The following is a 20048-nucleotide window of genomic DNA, read 5'->3' as shown; positions in this document are numbered from 1 at the left end:
CTTTAAGTTAAGTGACTGTTTCTTGACTATTTCTTTCTCTGCCATTAGGCTCGCACTGCCATTAAACGTCACCTTTGCTTGCGGTCGCATCTCTCTTACCTTTCTCCTGACAAACTATCCACAGTCAGAGGCGCAGAGGCACCTGACAAAGTGATCAGGTGCACTCCAGTTCACATCCTCATGTTCAGGCTTTTTTTTTTCACACTGCCAATAGAGCCTGAAGGGATGAAGCTGCTGCAATTGGGCAGGCAAATATAGATGCATCACAGAAGAACATGTGATGTCCCTTAAATCACAATCATAAGCCCATTTGAATTAAAACTCTTCCCTGGGGAGGGAAGCACCTGCTTAGATTCAGTTTTGCCTTTTCAGACCCTTCTGGGAATACTCTTTCAAGGTAACTGCATCACAAAACCTGCTTGCACTGTTGCTTTGAATGATTCATTGAGGTGTGCAGGACATTCCTATGTAGAGGTAATTATGATTTCTATGAGCCACAAAATAAATGTATGAATACATGAGAGAAGGGACTGAATAATGATGGACAATTGCATCTCCTTGCGGCAGAAGAGCCACTAAATTTTCTTAGTCTGCCATTTATGTTTCCACACTTAAAACCCTTGGTGTACAGACACACAGTGGGAAAAAAAGACATAAAACAGAAAAAAAAGAAACTTCCTTATAAGATGAGAGTGACTCTGTAGACAGAAAATAAAGAACTATATAAAGGAGTATTTAACACTCTGTATTTCCCATCAAAAAATATGGTGTATATTTGTGTGTTTGTATATTTGTGTACACAAACTATTTTTCATGTTATCTTTCCATTCCCATAAGCAAAAAAATTTTCAGTATTATACAGAGAACTGAAGTGTCACACAGTACCAGTGACTTCTCTGTTTAATGCTCAAATGAAATGAAAGCTATCTTAAAACATAATAAATATTCCTCAGATGCCACTTCTCTATTTAAAGAGAAATTATCTTTTCCTACACCAGACTGTGAATGGGGAAATCTGTTTGCAGAGTGGGCTTTGCTTCCCAGCGTGGGCAGCAAAGGAGTTGCAGAACTCTTCTTTTTCATGGGAATATTATCTTTTTGAGTAAGACAGAGGTCAGTGAGGAATTACTAACATATGGAAACTAAATCCAGGAAAAGCAGAGTCAGTTCCCCAGTCCAAGACCAGGACAGCACACAGGATCACCAATGCAAGCACCTCAAGTGTCTTTCTGTGAAAGGAAGATAACACCTCTTCACCCCATAGGCGTGTTACAAGATTAGTGTTTGCAAAAGGCTCTGCACCTCAGAATTAATTAATATTTATGATGATCAGTCCCATCAAATTTGCATGCTGAAGATATCTAGTTAACATGTGAGTCACATTTATATGATTGTGGTGCTGATACATAAAAAAATGACAGCTTCCTAATATTTGTTAATTTTTCCCCAATTAATTTCATTTACTCTAAGGACCCCTTTCTGTCTAAGAGGTGTGCAACGCTATATAAAATAGATTAAACCCAATATAATGCTGACTTAATTTATGGACAGATATTTCTGTGGGGTTTTTTCTTGTTATGATAAGGAATTATCATTTTGCTAACAAATTTGCATTCATCCTCACACATCACTGAGGATAATTATGGAAATGAAGAGTACTGGAATCAACCATTCTGTGGTCATAGGAGGAAAGAGGATAAAGATATTCAGAAGAGAAGACTGAAGCAAACGGCTTAAAGAATTAATAACTTAAAAGCCTATATATATTGTTCATTCAAAATGTTTAAAAACATGGCAATAAACATCAAATACACAAACTTGCGACTGAAGGATCATCCCCAAGAATACAGCAAAGCATAAAGCAAAATAATGAAGATACAAGAAGCCACAAGAACTATTCTGGCCATTTCTAATTCTGACAAATACCTCACAATCACAGCTGAAGTCTTTGCTGCTTAGAGCTGGGCTGACCGAATGACAGATTATGATCTGCTTGTGATCACAAGAGTGCCCTGAAGTGTTTGAAATTGCCATGGTACAGGAAAATTGTTTCTTATCCAAATGTAATTCTGTATTGATATGACAACTCTCATTTAAGTGGTCAGGTTGGACAAAATCCCTTCTCTGAGTGCTGTTCAGTGAGCAGAGCTCACTATGGACAAAGCAGCAAACCCAGAACTGCCTGCACAAAGACGCCAGCCTATTAAGCTTGCAACTGCAGGAACGCTTCTATCATAAAAGACTGAAATTTTTATCAAAGAAAACTGACCTAGAGGAATCCAAACAATCACTGGGAAATATTAATAAGTCAACTTTACAGTCCAAGTTTCCCTCTCAAACAGCATCCCAACTTCATCCTACTTCACATCTGCAATACCAAAATAAAATGAAAGTAATATTTAATATCTTTAAACTTTTTCTTTCATAGTACTAAAAAATTGATAATTTGTGTCTGTGAATCTCCTAAATTCTGTAACACTGGCATGCCAAACTAACTGCTTTATTTTGAACTTTACTGTCACCAGTTTTCTTCTTCTTCTTTTTTTTTTTTTTTCATTGCAGCTGTTTTTCTATGATATATAATTATACCCTGGAGATTTCCAGTTAGTCTATGTTTCCCAAGCATTTTAAATTTGATGAAGACATACCAGTCTGCGAAAGTGGTGAGGCTTTAGGTATTTTAGTGAACAGTAAACAAAAACTTCAGAAAACATCTTCGTTTCATGTTGCTTTTAAAAACTATTTCATCCTCATTCCTGAATTTTCCCTTGATTCAGCTGCAGATAAACATTTTTTTTCCCCCTGAACTTTATCTCTTCTTACTGAGTTATTGAAATAAACTGGCAACTTGTTAGAAGAACCAGAAATAAATATTATTTTGTACAGTCATGTGGAGCATTATGTGCTTCTCCCTTTCACTTAAATATTGCACTGTGCAGAAAAGCCCAAAATAAACAACAATCAGTCCTGCTTGTTCATTCCTTTCTTGGCTACTGACAACATCCAGAAATGTAATGATTACAACAAATGGTAATCAGATAGGCACCTAAAGAAAACTTTTTTCCACTATGCCCTCATCAATCTTAATTTAATCTTTCAGAACACTCACCATAGATGATAACTAATAATTATCACAAGGCTACCCATAACAGTGTACCACATAGCTGTAAAAGTTTAAAATGCTCAGAAAATATTATCCAAATAAAAAAATTTGCTATTCCCTCTCATCTATAGCATTCAGCCCTGCTTGAAAATACCAAATCTTAAAAAAATATGCTGAATATTTAGTTCATTACCTACTAGGACAAAACCAGGTGAGTAAGTCTGTTTATGGGCTTTTCCCCCCTCCCATTATCAATTCCTTCAACCACAAAGGTAGTGCTCTTTTTCCTTTAGTCCACTTTTTTTTTTTACCAGAAATTTTTAAGTGAATCGTATCCTCATCCATTTATTAAGCAATGATTTAGAAATTTATATTGCCCAAAAGTTTTTCTTAAATTGTCAAAGTTATCTGTAAGACACTCACAGTAGGAATGGCCTTTTCTTATAGGTGTTTCCCATGGCAACAATGCAACAAACCCACAGCCTTGAGACTGGATTTTCAACATTTTTAAAAGAATTAAAACTGACACTTTCCATTGTCTCCATCCCCAGTGCCTTTCAGGAGTCTTATTAAAACCTCTGATAAATGAAGAAGCCTGAATAAATAGATTTCTTATTCTACACACACGAAGAGACATAACATTTCTGGACTACTATTAAGAGCCAGTTCATACAGCCACATTTACTTCCATAAACAAAGATATCCTTTTAGCTGTACTGTTTGTTTGGTTTTTTTTAACTGAGTCAAAAAGGTAGAAGAAACTTTATGGTTCTTAAAGAAATGGTAAGGCACTAAAAGGTCACCTTAAGCACACAAATATATTTCACTATCAAGAATCAAAGTACTGAACTATGCCAGGAGCAAGGAGAAGGACAGAGAGTAAATGGAATGTTCATGCTATGGCTTAAAATCAGAGCACATTACACCTTTCAGAAACAAGAAGTTTACTCCAGTACTACCATCACCACGTTACATTCTTTAAATACAGGGGGAATTTTTTCTCTCCACACAGAATTAGCTTTAATTAGCAACAATGCAAAGGTTGGTGGAAACAGGAACAGCACTTCAGAAGTCTCTACCTAACATTGTAAGTCACCATTGTATCATGCAATCAAAGCCTCCCAGACAAGCCACATTCCTCAGTAAAATTAAACAGCTTATTATAAACTCCTTTGTGAGTCATTTGTTTATAACTTTCCAAGAGATAGAGCATGACCAGGTGACAAACTCAAAAGGAAATGAAACCAGAAACACAACAAAAATCCAACTACAGCACAACAACTTTCATCACCTCTCAATATTTGGTTCTGCTAGAAAGTTAGCTAGAGGAAAGGCAGGATACAGCTTTCAGAAGTGGCACAAGGTGTCTATGAGTCAGCAATTGAATCTTGCCTTTAATTTCAGTTAATGGCTGTCTAAATTGCTCACAAAAATATCTGTCTCTTTAAACTCTCAGTGAACATTATCAAAATCAGTTATTTTTAGTGTTGTACTTTTGAGACATTTAACTTGATAAGGATTTCAAAATGCCAACCCTCAATTTCCTACCCTAATGGATTATATTTGAAAACATATGGCTGGGTCATTAACATTACTCAGTACTAGGAAAGTTGTTTATACATATTTTAATAGAAGAGTCAACGATCAGATGTTTTCCATTTAAAATCATTAATTTGACTAAGTCAAAACTTTTTGTCAAAAACATGTCAAGTTTCCACGCATATGATTTTCAGAGGCTTTCTGGATGAAAAAACAGCAGTCCTTGGCTAGAAAGGGGGAGAGAGGACCTCCTAGAGTGAGAATACACATCTGAGATGTAGAAAACCCATTTTCAAGCCTACAGTTTGTTTAATTTATCCTTGGAAGAAAACACTCATTGCTCTAACACATACTGGAAAGTGAATGAATATTATTAAATAAACTCCTGCATGCAGACAGTTCTACATTTTCACTACATTGGACATAATTTGTGAAAACACTTGAATTTTATTTACGACAACCACAGAAAGTACTCTTGGGTTGGAATGGTCAAAATGGTTTTACATTTTCACCTTTAAAATAATTGATGGGGTTAAAATGGTCAATACAGATGAATATTTTCACTTCTAAAGTAATTGATGCCTCTGACATAATCCATGTCATCCATGACCTGATGGCACATGCCACTATAGCCAATAGGCACTGTGCCATTGATTTAGACAAAATTTTAGTCCAAACTCTTTATAATGATTCTGCTCACTAAAACAAAAACAAGCCAAAAAAACCCTCCACTCATCATATTTTACAAATGCCTGATGAGGAAACTTCCCTGTCCAACCATCCAGGAGCCCCTCTGGCAGCCACTCCGGCACCACCTGAGATGGGACTTAGGACTTTTGCAGCTACACCCTCCACACTCACAGAGTCACATCAGGTTTCCCAGAGCAGTCTCAGATGTCCAGACCCTTAATATCACTTAATCATGGTGCAATAACTGAGTAACACCTCGAGCTGGCTCCTCAAGGAGGGACCCAGAACCAAGGAGCCCCTGGGCTTTCACATCCTCACAGTGTAAGGGTGGGAAACTCTGGAATCACCAGCTCCTGCTGTGTCCCTGGGTGTCCGGTCCCCTGGCTGGGCCACAGGTCCCTGTGCCCTTTGTTCTGCAAGGGGTCAGCACTCCACGGCCTCTTGCCTGGGCTCGGGCTCCTGCCCCCAGAGCTGAACCTGCAGCTGCACCCCGAGCTACCTGCGCTGAATGGATTCCTCAACGCACCAATGTACTCCCTCAGATTTACTTAGGCCTATCAGTCCCTAGACAAGGGAAATTTGGAGGATTTACTGTCTGTATTGAGATGATTAGATCAGCACTTTAAGCGCTCTTCCTGGGTGTATCGGAATCCTCCCATGGAGTTTCAAGAAAATCTTTTTTCATAGTCCTAGTGATAAAATCTTGTCAGCAACCTATAATGCTACAAGTTTTATGACTTTTAAATCCTGGATATAGAGTACTCAGCAGGAAAAGCTTACTTTGTGGGTATGCATCAGAATTCATTGTGTGAGCATGTGTCTGCCTGAGGGAAGGAACCTGAATGAACCCAATATTTACCCTTGCAGTAGTGATTATATAAAATTTTAAGTTATGCTGGAAACCCTGTTAACTGAAAAAAAAGTAAAGATGATCCTTTTGCATTCCTTTGTTGAAGCATCACTTGCGTTTCTGGTTGCTTTTGGAGATTTAAATAAGACATTCATTAATTATTTTCCTGTATGTGGCTCACTGAGTAAATAACTGAATTTACAGCACTAAAAGCATCAATTTTGCCTAAAATAGGGATTGTAATTTTGAAATATTGAACTAACGGTCAACCTATGATGAAAGCTTCAATAAAATGAAGAAGAACACACTAAAAAATGCATGTATGTAAAATTTTGAAAGAAAGAAAACTATGACCAAGGCATAGAGGCAGAAGGAAATCAGACAGTAAATGTATAGTTCCCAGTCTCATTCCTGATTCTTTTAGTCATTAGTAAATATTATTAAATATTTTAGTATTTAGTAAATATATCAGTGACATTGGGAAATTACAGATGTTGTACCTATACTCCCCACAATAAAAATAATTTTTTATTTACTCATTAACCAGGTGATATGGTTCTATTCAGACAGACTTGCTGGCAGAGCCTTTTTTCTTAGGAACAGTGTGCAGAGTTTTACTGGGAAAAAGGAAAAGACAGTGAATGCACAGAAGCTTCTTGTAACAGGGCCCATAATACCTACTTTACACTCCTCCCTTCAGAAAAAATTCAGTGCTTTGCAAGATCTCATATCCTATGATGGTAAAGACTGTGAAACAAATCAGCTGTATAAATCTTTTTGAGAAATGACAAAATGGAAGGCCTGCATCAAAGGCAGAAAGTTGCTGTGATTACATGACTTTTAAAAGTCTATGCTACACCAGTAAGACGTGAGGAGTCATAAAGAAAGGAAATACTGACATGGCAAATAAAAATTAAGAGTGGGAGGAATCGATTAAACCACTGAAGAATGGTGACAGACTGATTTAAAATAGGATGGACATTGAGGCAGCAGAACAGTAAAGGTGGGGTTGTGTGAGTCACACTTCTTTAACTCTACTCACTTTACTAAAAATACCAAAAACATCTCCAAACCAAACAAAAATCCAGACCCTCAGAGACTTCAGATGCTTCTCAGCAGAAGCAGAAATTCAGCTGGAAGGTGGAATGAGAGGGACAAGAGCTAATGAGGCCTCCAGCCCACTAAAGAGGATCACCGAACTCGAACACCTATATCTGCCGTGGGGTCATAATGCCTATGTGATTATTTCAGAGTCTGTTTGGAAAATAAGCAATACATTAAAATCTTCTTATTCAAAGAAGTGTCAGCAAATACTTTAAATATTGGAAATAGTACATTTAAGGTAGAGAGGGTAAATAAGCCTAGGAAGTCAAATAGCCTAGGAAGCTTTTTCAAGTATAGGGCTACCTTGTTATCAGCACTGCTGAGTTAGTGAGGAAAAGACCCCATTCTACACCTAGAAATACAAAGTCACACTCTCAAAGAGGAGTTGCCTGGGGAAACCAGCAATCATTACCATGACTTTCATATTGATTATTCCAAATATCTGCAGTAAAATTAAATTGTGATCACAGACCAAATGGAAGATTTCTCTCTTGCTAATTGTAGGCACAAACGTCATGAGCTGCCAGAGTCATGCCCATTTGTGACTGCAATGATTTGCATTTCCAGAGCCTGTAAAGGGGCAGGATGAATGGTAAAACTCTAAGTATAGACATAACTTAGTATAGATTACACTTTACTAGACCTACAGCAGTGGTAACACTACTGAGAACTGTCAGCTTTTGCTACTTGACCTGGCACTTCTGGTTTTTTGTGCAAGGAATTTGCATCAGGGGTATTAATTACAGAAGTCAGAACACAGTAAGATAATAAATACTGAAGGAAATTCTCAGCTCCCTCAAAGGAGAAAGGAAATAATGGAAGAATTTTTTTCTTTCATTTAATGCCAATTAGTAGAGCATGGTTGAGATTAATCATAGAATTGAAACACAATTAAACATTGCTACAATAAATTACTATTATGGTTATTATTTACAACTTGGCTGTGGCTAATAACCAGTAAGACTGATGCTTATTACAACAGATAATGTATAATTAGCTAATATTAGATATCTGAGGTACTAAATGGCTGGCATAGATCTCTTCTTAAAAGGCTGTCACTATATTTTAAAATAATTTTAAAATAATAAAATACTATTATAATAAAGCACAGCATAATGAGTAGGAGAAAAGAACAGGTTCTAAAAAATGGATGACACATTGCTTGGTAAGTTGACCTTTTAGAAATACCCACTCCTTCACTTATCTTCTAAATGAAAGGCAGGATTATTTTTAATTCCAGCTAATGAGAGCGGATATAAGTATGCATAATTAAAAGTCACTCACATTTGAGCCAGCTACAGTTTTGCTATTATAACACAGAATAACACTTGAGTTAAGGTTGCATGACAAATATCATTCTGTTCTGTTATTTTCCAAATTCTTAGTTCTGAAATTTTTACTTAGTGACATAACTTTTTCCCACAAGACAAAGACCTAATTCTCCAAGAAATGTTATAAACTGACAAAAGATAAACTTCTGTTCAAAAGAAGATCCTACCTACATAAAAGTTGAAGTGCAAAACCACCACCAAAGATGGTGTTCTTTTCTGAGAGGAGAAATAAACTTTTTCCACGATATAGGAAAAGATCTTCCTTTTCTAAATACTTTCAGCCATAGAAAACAGCAGAGGATTGAAAGCTGGAATTTGACATAAAAATAACCCTCACTAAAAAGAAATGCCTATGATTGCTTTCTCAAAAATGGTTTTAGAAATGTTTTGCAAAAGTGTCTGTGTACATGGATGAACTGGATTTTTTCCTAAGATTTTGAAGAGCACAGCTAAGGAAGACTGTTCTGAACATCTGTGCATTGGTAACTCCACAGGGCGAAGGAACCCAAAGCCACGCAGAAGATTGGCTGCACTGGCTGCTATGCACAGTTGCTCTTTCCTCAAACAAAACCATATCTACTATTTACAACACTTATGGAGCAAAGATTGCTGAATGGCATTAACAATATGTTTATCTTTTCATTTTCTCATGGTTGCTTTTAGGATTCAATAGCTCTGGAGCTGGCTACCTTTATTTCTTAATTGTTTTCTACTCCTTTTGCTGTGTATCAGTAACACTCTTTTAAAGGTACTGTCTTAATGTAAGTAAAGCAAAATGACTCAATTAAAGTAATGGTATATGATGGACTCAAAGTGGAGCATCTCTTGCTGCACTGGAAAGTATCTTCCTCCAAACACTCCTTGAGCAGGGTCTTATATGATTTGCATCTTTCTGCTACAAGTCACAGCATGTGCAATATATTGGGAGCATGGTAGCTGAGCTTGGTGTTAGCAGAGCTGAGATGCAACTTGCAAGCACTTCCAGGGAAATCTGATTTCTAATTTTCATTAGATTAAATTCAAAATCCTAAAATAGTTTTGAACAAGCTTAGGTGCTCCATATTTATACAGCACATATCGTGTGGGACTAAGAATGACAGGTACCTGCTTTGGTGAAGTTGGATGTACAAGAAGAATATGATGATGGGATTTGTATTCTTTATGCAGAAATGCAGACTTTCTTTTGAAGGCAAATTGTTAAAATCCAAGGAAGGACAGTTCTCTTTCTTGGTATAAAACCAGGTATGATTGAGAACACAGACTTGGTTTCATTTCACAGTCTAATATAAAAGCTCATTAGCTCGGAGATCTTCAACTGTCCCAAAGAGAGGCAGTTTATAGGGCCCTGCTTCGTTACACCTGTGTTTTCAGAATCACAGAATGGAATTTCTTTTTCAATCTCCATCTCTACAGCAAGGATGTGGGAAAGGTTATTATATGTTGCTAAGGGAAATGCACCATCCCATCATCAAAAGCCAATATTATTGACTGACAGTATTCAGAGAGGGTTACGGCTTGTAAAACCAGTCATTCACATTACAACTGGAACAACAGTGCTCTCTCTTGGAGTGTGTCAAGGAGAAATAACAGAAACTGTTACATTTTACATCATTTTTATTTCTACTAAATGCTGTGAAATGAACTTAACTTTTTCCTAGTCTGACCTCCATTTTATTTGAAATGCAAAGGAAAATGTTTCCTGCTTTGAAAATTGACTGAAAATGAAAGATTAAGTAATGCTCTCTGCCCTATTTTCCAGTTTCCTTTACCATTTTCTACTAGATTTTTAATATGAAAAACATCTTTATTGTTTTATTAGAGCAACTATTCCACTTCAAATAAGTAATTTAAAACCCATTTTGGGTTATATGAACAGCATTTCCTTCAAAAATAAAGGAACTACAGTGTACTTGTCAATGGCCCTGATGCAACCAGAGCAATGTTTGATTATCTCAACACGAGAATTTATCATGCTATTTCAAGTTAGATTTCCTTACCTCTTATACCTTTATCTGAGCTGAGCAGTCCATCTCTTTATATGTTGCATCTTAATGGTTTTCCAGGCACAGGGAGAGTTAACTACAGAATCTGACTTAGAATGTTGAGCAGACTTCAATGTGCACTTTCAGTGGTGTTTCAAGGAAATAAAGACATGTATGCTGGTATCTTGGCACAACATTGCTCAATTTCAGCCAAATCTGACTGAGAGATGGGTCTTAAAAGTATTAAATCCCAAAACAGGAATGAGAATCAGTGAATAGCTGACCACTGACATCCCATCTGTACCTCCACTGATGAAACAACTGATCAAGCACAATCCTCAACCCTTCTAATAGCAGGAATCAGCTGGCTGGTTGTACAACTGTTGCACAGACACAGAAGATATGGGGGAGAAAAAAAAAATAGTTTCTTTTCTGGGCCTGGCCAGGTCTGAAGGACACTGTTATTTCCTGTGCTGGAAGAATGTGCAGGAGAGACACAAACTTTACGTCATCAAACTTCCTTAATTCCAGTTACTCAGCTTTAACTTAGCATCATCACAAAGTGACTAAAACACAACCCAGTCAACTGATTGTATGCACACAGAAGGTGGAAACTTACTTGGAAAAGGGAAATTTTAAAAGGGCTATTCCTGTGAGTGTAACTTAGTCCCTATAGTGACACACAGTTGAGTCAATAAGTTCCCTCTTCCTTATCTAAGCGAACAACTGGCAAGGTGACCTCCTTGCTAGATGATGCAGCACTCCTCTGAGTACCTGGGTGGCCTCAGGAGACCTCTTCCAAAAGTTAGGCTCTGCCTAAGGCTATTCTGAGTCCCAGGGATGGATACCATGGTGTCAGCCAGAAAAGTCGCATACAGCAACTCACTCCTCACAGCTTAAACCTCATGAAGTTGTGGACACTGTCCCAACATTTATTATTAACTAAAATGCCAGGCCTGTGGCTTACACTGGACTTAAGCCAAAACTGTTCTTTGACAGACCTTTAATGTCTCCTGTATCCTTGGAGAAGCTAATCATTGTTTCATTAAAAGATATACTTGAAATACAAAATAAAGAGATATCTGTTGATGATATACATGAATGCACATATCCAAATGGGATGCTGGATAAAAACACAGTCTTAAAAAATAACAGTTTACAGCAGTAGCCTGCTGGAAAAATATCCCTCTTAAAACCAACATTGTATTCTAGGTATTTCTTGCAAACTGCATGGTAGGTACATAGAACATCGGCTGGTATCACAGTAATTTGAAGAAAAGGAAGAAGTAATAACAGCACTTCACAGTACACCAGATAACATGACAAGCCAAGATTAACAGACAATATTTATAATTAAATTAATTAACTGTACCTTGAAAAATAACGGCTCCTCAGGAAGGGGGCTAACAGGGAGGGAGGTTGTGCTACTAGCTGGACTCATGTCCGTGCTCTGAAAGAAAAGCACACAGGAGTTTGCATTTCCAATCAAGTTCCATGGACCACTTTTTACAGTTTTGGGGGGAGGGGGTGGGAAATGAAAGAGCTTGAAAACAACACTGAAAATCTAACAGAATTAGACTGATAACCTATACTTTATTTGCTTGTAATTAGTTCAAGTATTTCACTAATGGCTAAGTACTCTCAATTTTCTTTCTTTTGAATGAACTCCCCATTCAAAGACTGAACTGCATGCACGAGTACACAAACATACTGTTCATATTCATTCATACAGAAAAATTTATTCATTTCAAAAAAAACTACGACATAAATTTTGAAATTAGTTTTGGGATGGCCCAATAGTATATTTAGAAGGAAAAATTAACAGGAAAGCAATATATTGCAGGAAAGTATTTGGTTCAAAGCTTAAAAATATCACGTTCACATGAGTCAATACACCTTACAAATAAGCACTAATCCATGAAAAGAAACAGTGAAGACCAAAGTTATTAATGAAAATAATTCAGTATACTTCAATGGACCTGTCAAGTCAAAATGCTTGAAAGATTGACCTAGAACCCCACCCTCTTCAGATAGTATTTCAGTAACCTGTTGGTTAGCATGGACATTATTTTTACAGATGTGACAGATAATAAAACAAGAGTGTGACACTTAACAACATAAAATGGTAATAATAAGAGAAGAACAAAATCTGGAGTTTAGAAACATATATAAACAATATCACAATTGTTCTGGAGAAAACTAGAATAATGCTACTTCTTGGGAAATAAGTCCCCGAGTGCTAAAAAAAATCCACCATGACCACCAATAAAACAGAAATGAAGAATATAAAAAAAATCAACAAGTTTGCATAGCCTAGTAGTGCATTCCTTTTCACAATGCAGCACTGCAATGCAGAATGATTTAATAAGCTCAACTTGTGCACTTGACTAATCCGCTACCTGCTTTTGCACCACTACGAAGCTACCCTAAATCCTTCAATTAGCCCAGATTCTGCAAGTGAAGCACACTGCTCCACCCAGTCAGTTCTATCAGTTCATTTATTAGAAGATCCTTATGGACACTGCACTTTACTCAGCCAACGGGAAGGGGACGAAAAAAGACAAAATTTTGGGTACGAAATCCCTGCGTCAAATCTAAAATAGGGCACAGAGACTTCAAAGTCAACACCTACTGAGAAAATTTGAGTTTAATTAGATACGTATCAGCTACAGCACAGCTGAAAGAAAAGACAACATTTGCCTGCTAAATAAAAGGGATACACAGGTAAATGAGAAAGGGGACCATGGTAATTATATCCTAAGAGAGACACAGGTAATTTATAACCCACGGAACACAGAGATGATGTTGAGGAATAAAGCAAGATTACAGCATGTCAGAAAGCCAGTATCTTTGGAGAATCCACCGTATTCAGAAACATTAAAAATTTTAACTCCTGCACCTGATCATGAAGAAAACTGGCTAATAATATTTAAAAAATGAAGTGAAATTTAGCTGTTCTACATTAAACATGGAGTACAGACAAAACTGGACACCTCTGTGGGAATGTTTTGCCTCAAAAGCCAGCAGCTCAGCTGAAGACAATTTGCCTTTTAATTTACACAGAATTAAAAAAAACTAAGGGGGGGGGGGGGCAGGGGGAACAAGCAGCTGCTTTCCAAACCAAATCAAATGTCCTAATTTGTCATTAGAAGTGTGCAGGAGGGCAGTCCCATCTTTAAGCATTGAAACAGCATCACTACAAAAACCTGCAAAGCAAGAGCTGCAAGTTTTTCAGGGATAGCTGGAATCTAAGGAAGCTTTAACAGCCCTGAGGATGACACTGTTGCTGTCACAAAATTTCTCAGGCTGTATCCACTGGATGGCCTGAGAAAAACATCTGTTCTTCAACGATGGCTGGACAGGGGCCAGCCCAGGTCTGATGTCACACTGGTGTGGCACCATGCCTGAACCAAAAAGGCTGTTGAGAAGGAGGTGTATTAGGAGGGGCACCGTGACTACATGGCTTCTGGACTGAAAACAGTTTGAGTCTGGCCAGACAGGAGCACTGGCAGAAGAGCCAGCCTGTGTCTGGCTAGAGCTTTCCACATACACATACTCTCAGTGGCCCCTCCAACACCTCCAGTAATTTTCCTCTCTAAGGAAAGCCGAGCAGTATCTGTGCCTGTGTAAATTAATTTAGCCCAGTGGCACTAACACAATTTATTATAGTGGAGAATTGAGTGAGACAGTACCAAGAGGGTTGTTTCTCGAGCTATTAAAAAACCCAAACCCTTACAAAGTCATCACTGCTATGAAGGATGTTGATAGCTTGCTCTCCTGAAGCGATATACTAAGAATTTCAAACATCACAGTCCCCACTTAAATTTACTCTCCATGGTGTGTTTATCATAATCACACTTTGCAGTCTAAAGCTACCCAAACATATTAAAAAAAAAAATCACTGTGAGGAATTTACTCAACAAAGACTATTTATTTGATGTTGTCTAAACCAATTGTGTTCTCATAAAAGCAGCCACTCACTTTAAGTCCAGCATAAACTTGATAGGTTTTAGTTATAAATTAACCAGAAGATGCTATACCATTAGGCTACAATTATATCTTGTAAGTCATTGCAAATGCTAAATAAACATAATTTGTATCTTAATTGTAAGTTTTAGGCAAAATCAGGACATCTAATTTTGCAGTACTGTGCTGTGCAACTATCATTTAAATATGTATTTTTTATGCACAAAATGCACAGCTGGGTTTTGTTGACTGAGCCTTTTCCATGTGTCACTGGAAACCTCTGAGTTTACCAGAGGGCAGAAAATTTGGACAGCTTTAGTCACCTAAACTACATTTTCAAAATATCTGAATACCAAGAAATTCAAGTATTTCTCAGAACAAGAGTTTAGAAAAACACCATCTTGCCCATGCCAAAAAACCCCTGCGAGCATTCCTCTCAGTGCTTTTAGGCCATTTTTGAGTTCGAAACAGGCTGCTAATATCTGGAAAACTGACATTATTAGAATTTTATCAATAATTCTTTCATGATTACAAAGATCAATGCTCAAGTCTTATCCTAATTTCTAGAATCAGTCTCAATATACATCATCCTTACTGTGCAATTGAACAGGTACCTTGGAGTCACTGATAGGCCATGCTAACCATTTATCCTTGGAGTCCAATGTTAAAACTGTGATAAGGATCCTGATAATGAGGCAAAGCAAGAAAATAAGTTTAAGAGAAAAAACTTTTCCCATTTCAATGTCCATTTTGGAGATCCAAGGTCAGGATCCCATTTGAGGAAAAATTCCCATCATTTGAGCTAGATGAAAGTGAAAGCAGCTGTTTCTGGAGCTGTTACAAAGTAGTTACGGGCTTGGTTTTGTCTTATTCCACTTGTCTCTACCTTCCTCAAAGCAGAATGTTTCACAAACCTACATAACAACGTAAAGTGTCTAAGAGCAGATCAGAGAATGTAGGAGGTTCTCCAGCAACGCAGAACAGGAATGTGCACACCGTTAAAAACACGCTCCTTTGAAAAGAACTCTTCCTTTCCAAGAGTCATCTTCCAGTCTTCAGCAACTGCTCTTTAAATGAAAGCAGATTCACCTCATAAATTCAGATTTTTCTTGCTACAAACCCTTGCCTTTAATCTAATGTTGTTTAGGAAGTGGCCTATCTAGCAACCTTCATTAATTGTGCCATAAAATAAGGACCTTTCACTGACAGAAGCCAATTTAATTTGCTACAACTGCTTTTCAACAGGGGTAAACACTGCAATGGTAGCTGGCAGACAATGACTTCTCAGGAGATCAGTATTGCAATTTATTGATCTAAGAAGTTAATACTGACAGAGAAAATCTGCAGTGGATGTTAGAGCTCGAGATTCAATAAATCTTTATAATAACTGAAGAAAAGACAATCTGTGTACTTTATAGCTTTTTCTAAGGGGTAGTGGATGAGTGTTGAACTGACTTTCAGAGTGATAGTTGTAGTTGTATCATAAGTTATGTCAAAAAATATCATTTTATAATCTAGAAGTTGAGTAGAACTAGGAAATTAAATAAGTGCAGTCAGCAAGCTCAGTAGTGACATTTTGATATACTGAGGGTACATCAAAAGACCTGCAAATGGATTTATTAATGGGTCTGCACAGCATCTTTATGAAATATTGTACTTAAATATCATTATCCCATTTTATCCATGGAAGTGAAAAAGAAGGGAAAGTGATTTGCTCAAAGCTATGAAGGGAGGTAAAAACAAAGAGAGAATCAGAAACTCAGTTATTCATCCAGGGTGTGCAATGCTCTCCTACACACTTTGACTGCTCTGATATCTGTAATTTCTGTATTATTTAATCTCATGAAGAGGTTTTGCTCATACATATACTTCCTGCAAATAAATTTTTGATAAACAATTGAGGCCAGAGAAATGAAAATTAGTTTAGATAAAAAATAGTAGACACACAATATAAGCTTTTACCTCCCACCCTGTATCATGTTTGAGTAACTTTCTTTCCCCAACATCTCCAATCTCTCTCACTAAGAATGGAGTGAGCACCTCCTTAAAATGTGTTTTCTGATATTGATGAATACAATTCAGGTGGTTATTTATAAATCCATGCCATGTCTCCTTCCTTAGGAGATACAGTTAAATATTCTCACTAATTACTAAAGCATGCAATTAACAGCTGAGACATTTAAGTATTATTTTCCAGTATTTGCCTGGAGCTTGCTGCTCACATAGCTCAGAAGGCTGCATGGGTCTTGCATTTGACCGGAGTTATTGTAGCTCCCATTGCAGGAGTGAAGCACAAATTACAGCTGCTACTGTGTCTTGCTACCTCTTTTCATGCTACGTGAGGCACAGAAAGCCAAGTAAGTTTTCAGTGGTTCAATTACCCATGGATTCTCAATCAGCAATTAGTATACAGGCATACAGATTAGTCCTGATTCCTCTTACAACCTAAGCAAAGCTAATCACCCAGGGAAGCTGGGAAATGCCAGTGGGAAATTTCATCTCATAGAAGGTAGGATGCTGATCTGTCACTTAGCAGCATTTGTATGTCCAGTACTGTTTATTTTAGAAGACTCTGAGTTTTCAGGATGTCTCTTAAATATAATACTTTGCACAATAATTTTTTTTTTCCTCCAAGGAGTAGTTAGTATGAAGAATAATTTGTTGACTGTTATTTGTTTCCACTTGGAAAAATAACTGGCAAGATGCTCTTTTAACCTTCTAATTAGGCTAAATCAATTATATAGCCCATAACCAGCAAGTAAAATAAAGTGTACACAGCCACTCCACTGTTTGTTGAAGTGCTACTGTGTTTGAAATAGTTTAGACTCAGACTATATTTTCATGCTGTTTTATATTTCATATAAACTTAATTTCCTCAAATATTTAAATTTTCCAAGTTAGCTATCTCTCCTCTCCTTACAGTAAATGCAAAAGTGGAAGAACACCAAAGCACAAGGCACAAATTAGTATTATTATCTGTTTTTCAGTTTCTAAACTGGAAATATGAAATTCCTTACCATAAAAATAATTTGTTAGCTAGGACAAGGACAACACCTTAATAAACATTTAGAAATTTGTAAACAAAGTAGAAAGCTGAACTATTAAGAACTGGAGGTTGCTGGCTTACAAGTGAACACATACAGAAGGGAAAAAAAGTCTTTATAAGCATAGAAATACCAGATTTTTTATAATAGACAATGACATATATATCACTACATAACTAATTCATTTATTTAACAGCAAATATATCTTCCTTTCTGCTCTTTATTTTCACCTGGAGTTTATCTTGCTCATCCTCCCAGTCTGTCTTTTCTCCCTGCTTTCCTCCACAAAACTCATAATAAATAGAGACACAAGCTTCCTTGTCAGACAACTTCCTGCTACGAAGAGGTTACATGAAGGGGCCACTAATATGTAGGAGAAAACCATTTTTACCTTCCCAACATCAAATTCACCTCAGGTTAATCTCTAAAAATCCCCCTCACTTCTACTGCAAGCAGAATCGAATTTCAAAACTGATTTGGACAATGACTTTGGGGTTACCATGTCTTTGAGAGGAGACCTGAGGGATCATCAATGACTGTCATTCTCTCAGCTGGGACTGCTACCATGATACATGATATTAAACACAACTCCAGTCATATTTTTATCCTAGTGAAAACCAGGGGGTTGCTTTCACAGATGCAAATGCTCTGTTGACAACACAGTGGAGAACTGATTTCCTTGAGCTAAACTCTACTCCCTCTTCAGTTTCTATTGTTTCTTTCATACTTCATTGACTATACTATCCAGCCTTGACATTTTGTTATTGTATATTCCTCCCTAATAATATCATATAAAATCAGCTTTTTCTGCTCTTTCAGCAGGCAATTGAGAGAACCAAGTGCTCTCCCGGGATTTTAATCTGCAGGCTGCCTATTTCAATTGCTTTTCTTTCCTTGCAGGAGATCTTTCAGGTTCAAATGCACACTTTTTTTTTCCTCAAACTGCTTTCAGCTTTGTAGCAAATATGACGGCTGTCTCACACAGTAGGTTGGGTGGTTTTTTTAACTAGTCACAAAGACACTTTCTTTCTCCAAAGCCTGCATTACAGCACTCACAGTAACTACCTGATACTCCACAGCACACTCATAATCTGAGTCTGGAAGACAATGCCTGCATCCACTCAAAGAAGAGTCTATCAGCAGAGAACCTCTGGGCTCTCTCAAACTTCTGCATCTGCCCTGCATAGAGATCCACAGTTTTTCTGCACCCCCAAATAAAACACTTAGAACAGAACTAAGCAACTAATCGAACTGAGAAGGGTCATATCAGATAACAGAATTGACTCCTCTCCCTCCCTTACACACGCATGCATGTTACACATCATCACATAGCATAACATACTGTGACCAAGATACACGGTGAAATTTAAAAGGATCAGATACCAACACAAACAATAAACACACCTACAATTACATTAAGGAGGACAAAAATATATACAGAATATACCTTTATATGCTGTTGGATATGGGGAAGTAACTATCTTGATGAGTTAGGAAAAAAATGCTCCCCAAACCAGGCTGTTTTCTAAGTTCCTCTGAAGTATCCACAGACAGCCACCATTGAAGCCAGACATGGATTTAGGTGCCAGTTTCAGCACAACAGTTCCTATACTCACAATTCACTGTTCTCCATGAAGCTCTGAAAGATGTTTGTGATCTCCTTACAGTCAGTGTAATGTCTTTTTTTAGTCTACAAAAACCACAATTCCTTCAAGATAAAGATCTATTTGTACTTGCTATTAATGAATATCTTTCTTTAAGGTACACGTTTTAGAATACACTAAACTCATATCCAAAAAATACACATGCTTTACTGTCCCTTTGCCCATAAGTACATAGGAATATAGGTGGTATCTCCTCCAATATTGTGGTCAGCTAACTGACAACAGTTTCCCTGACTTACAGTGCTTTCACCTAAATGAGGACAATGTTTCATAATATTGACAAAACTTATTTTTTAAATCTGAACATGATGAAGCCAACCTGACTTTCATTAATAATTTGCTGCTAAATTGTCCAGTTGTTTCCTAGGCTTATTTTACTTTGTAATCATCATGGACAACTTTCCCAGAGTTTCACAACAGTGTTTTAATCTAAGGCTATGTTTTATTTTTCTGTGATTCACAAAAAAGATTTAGATGCCTTCAATTGCTATCCATTTCACTGAGGTTTTAACAAGCTATTTTGCACTTCCTAAATGTTGTGATTGCAATTACTCTCACTTCTTCATCAGTTCTCAGAAGGGTTTTTACAATTTCAGTATGGAACCACTCCTGACAGGGGATTTTAACTTATTTAGATGCAGTGGTTTCATTCTCAAAACTGTCTTGAATTACCCAATAACAGCTTAAAGGAAACATTTTAAACATCTGTATGTATCTGCTACTAAATCAAGGAAGACAGGCTGGGCGTTTTTTTCACACTACAAGAAAAGAAACA

General features: G+C 37.1%; 1 protein-coding gene across 1 annotated transcript in view; it reads right to left on the bottom strand.

The window, feature by feature from the left end:
* CCSER1 (coiled-coil serine rich protein 1) overlaps nt 1-20048 on the bottom strand; it is a gene marked incomplete at both ends in the record, with an annotated part of 543822 nt that overhangs the window by 304634 nt on the left and 219140 nt on the right. Inside the window, 2 exons of the mRNA XM_082281877.1 lie at nt 548-619; nt 11972-12049. Coding sequence (XP_082138003.1) covers nt 548-619; nt 11972-12049 — 150 coding nt within the window. The remainder of the gene's footprint in view (nt 1-547; nt 620-11971; nt 12050-20048) is intronic.

Source organism: Coloeus monedula (assembly GCF_965178545.1).
Source record: "Coloeus monedula genome assembly, chromosome: 5".
Lineage (NCBI taxonomy): Eukaryota > Metazoa > Chordata > Aves > Passeriformes > Corvidae > Coloeus > Coloeus monedula.
Note: the sequence above shows the minus strand (reverse complement) of the source record. Positions and strands in the feature narration are given on the sequence as shown.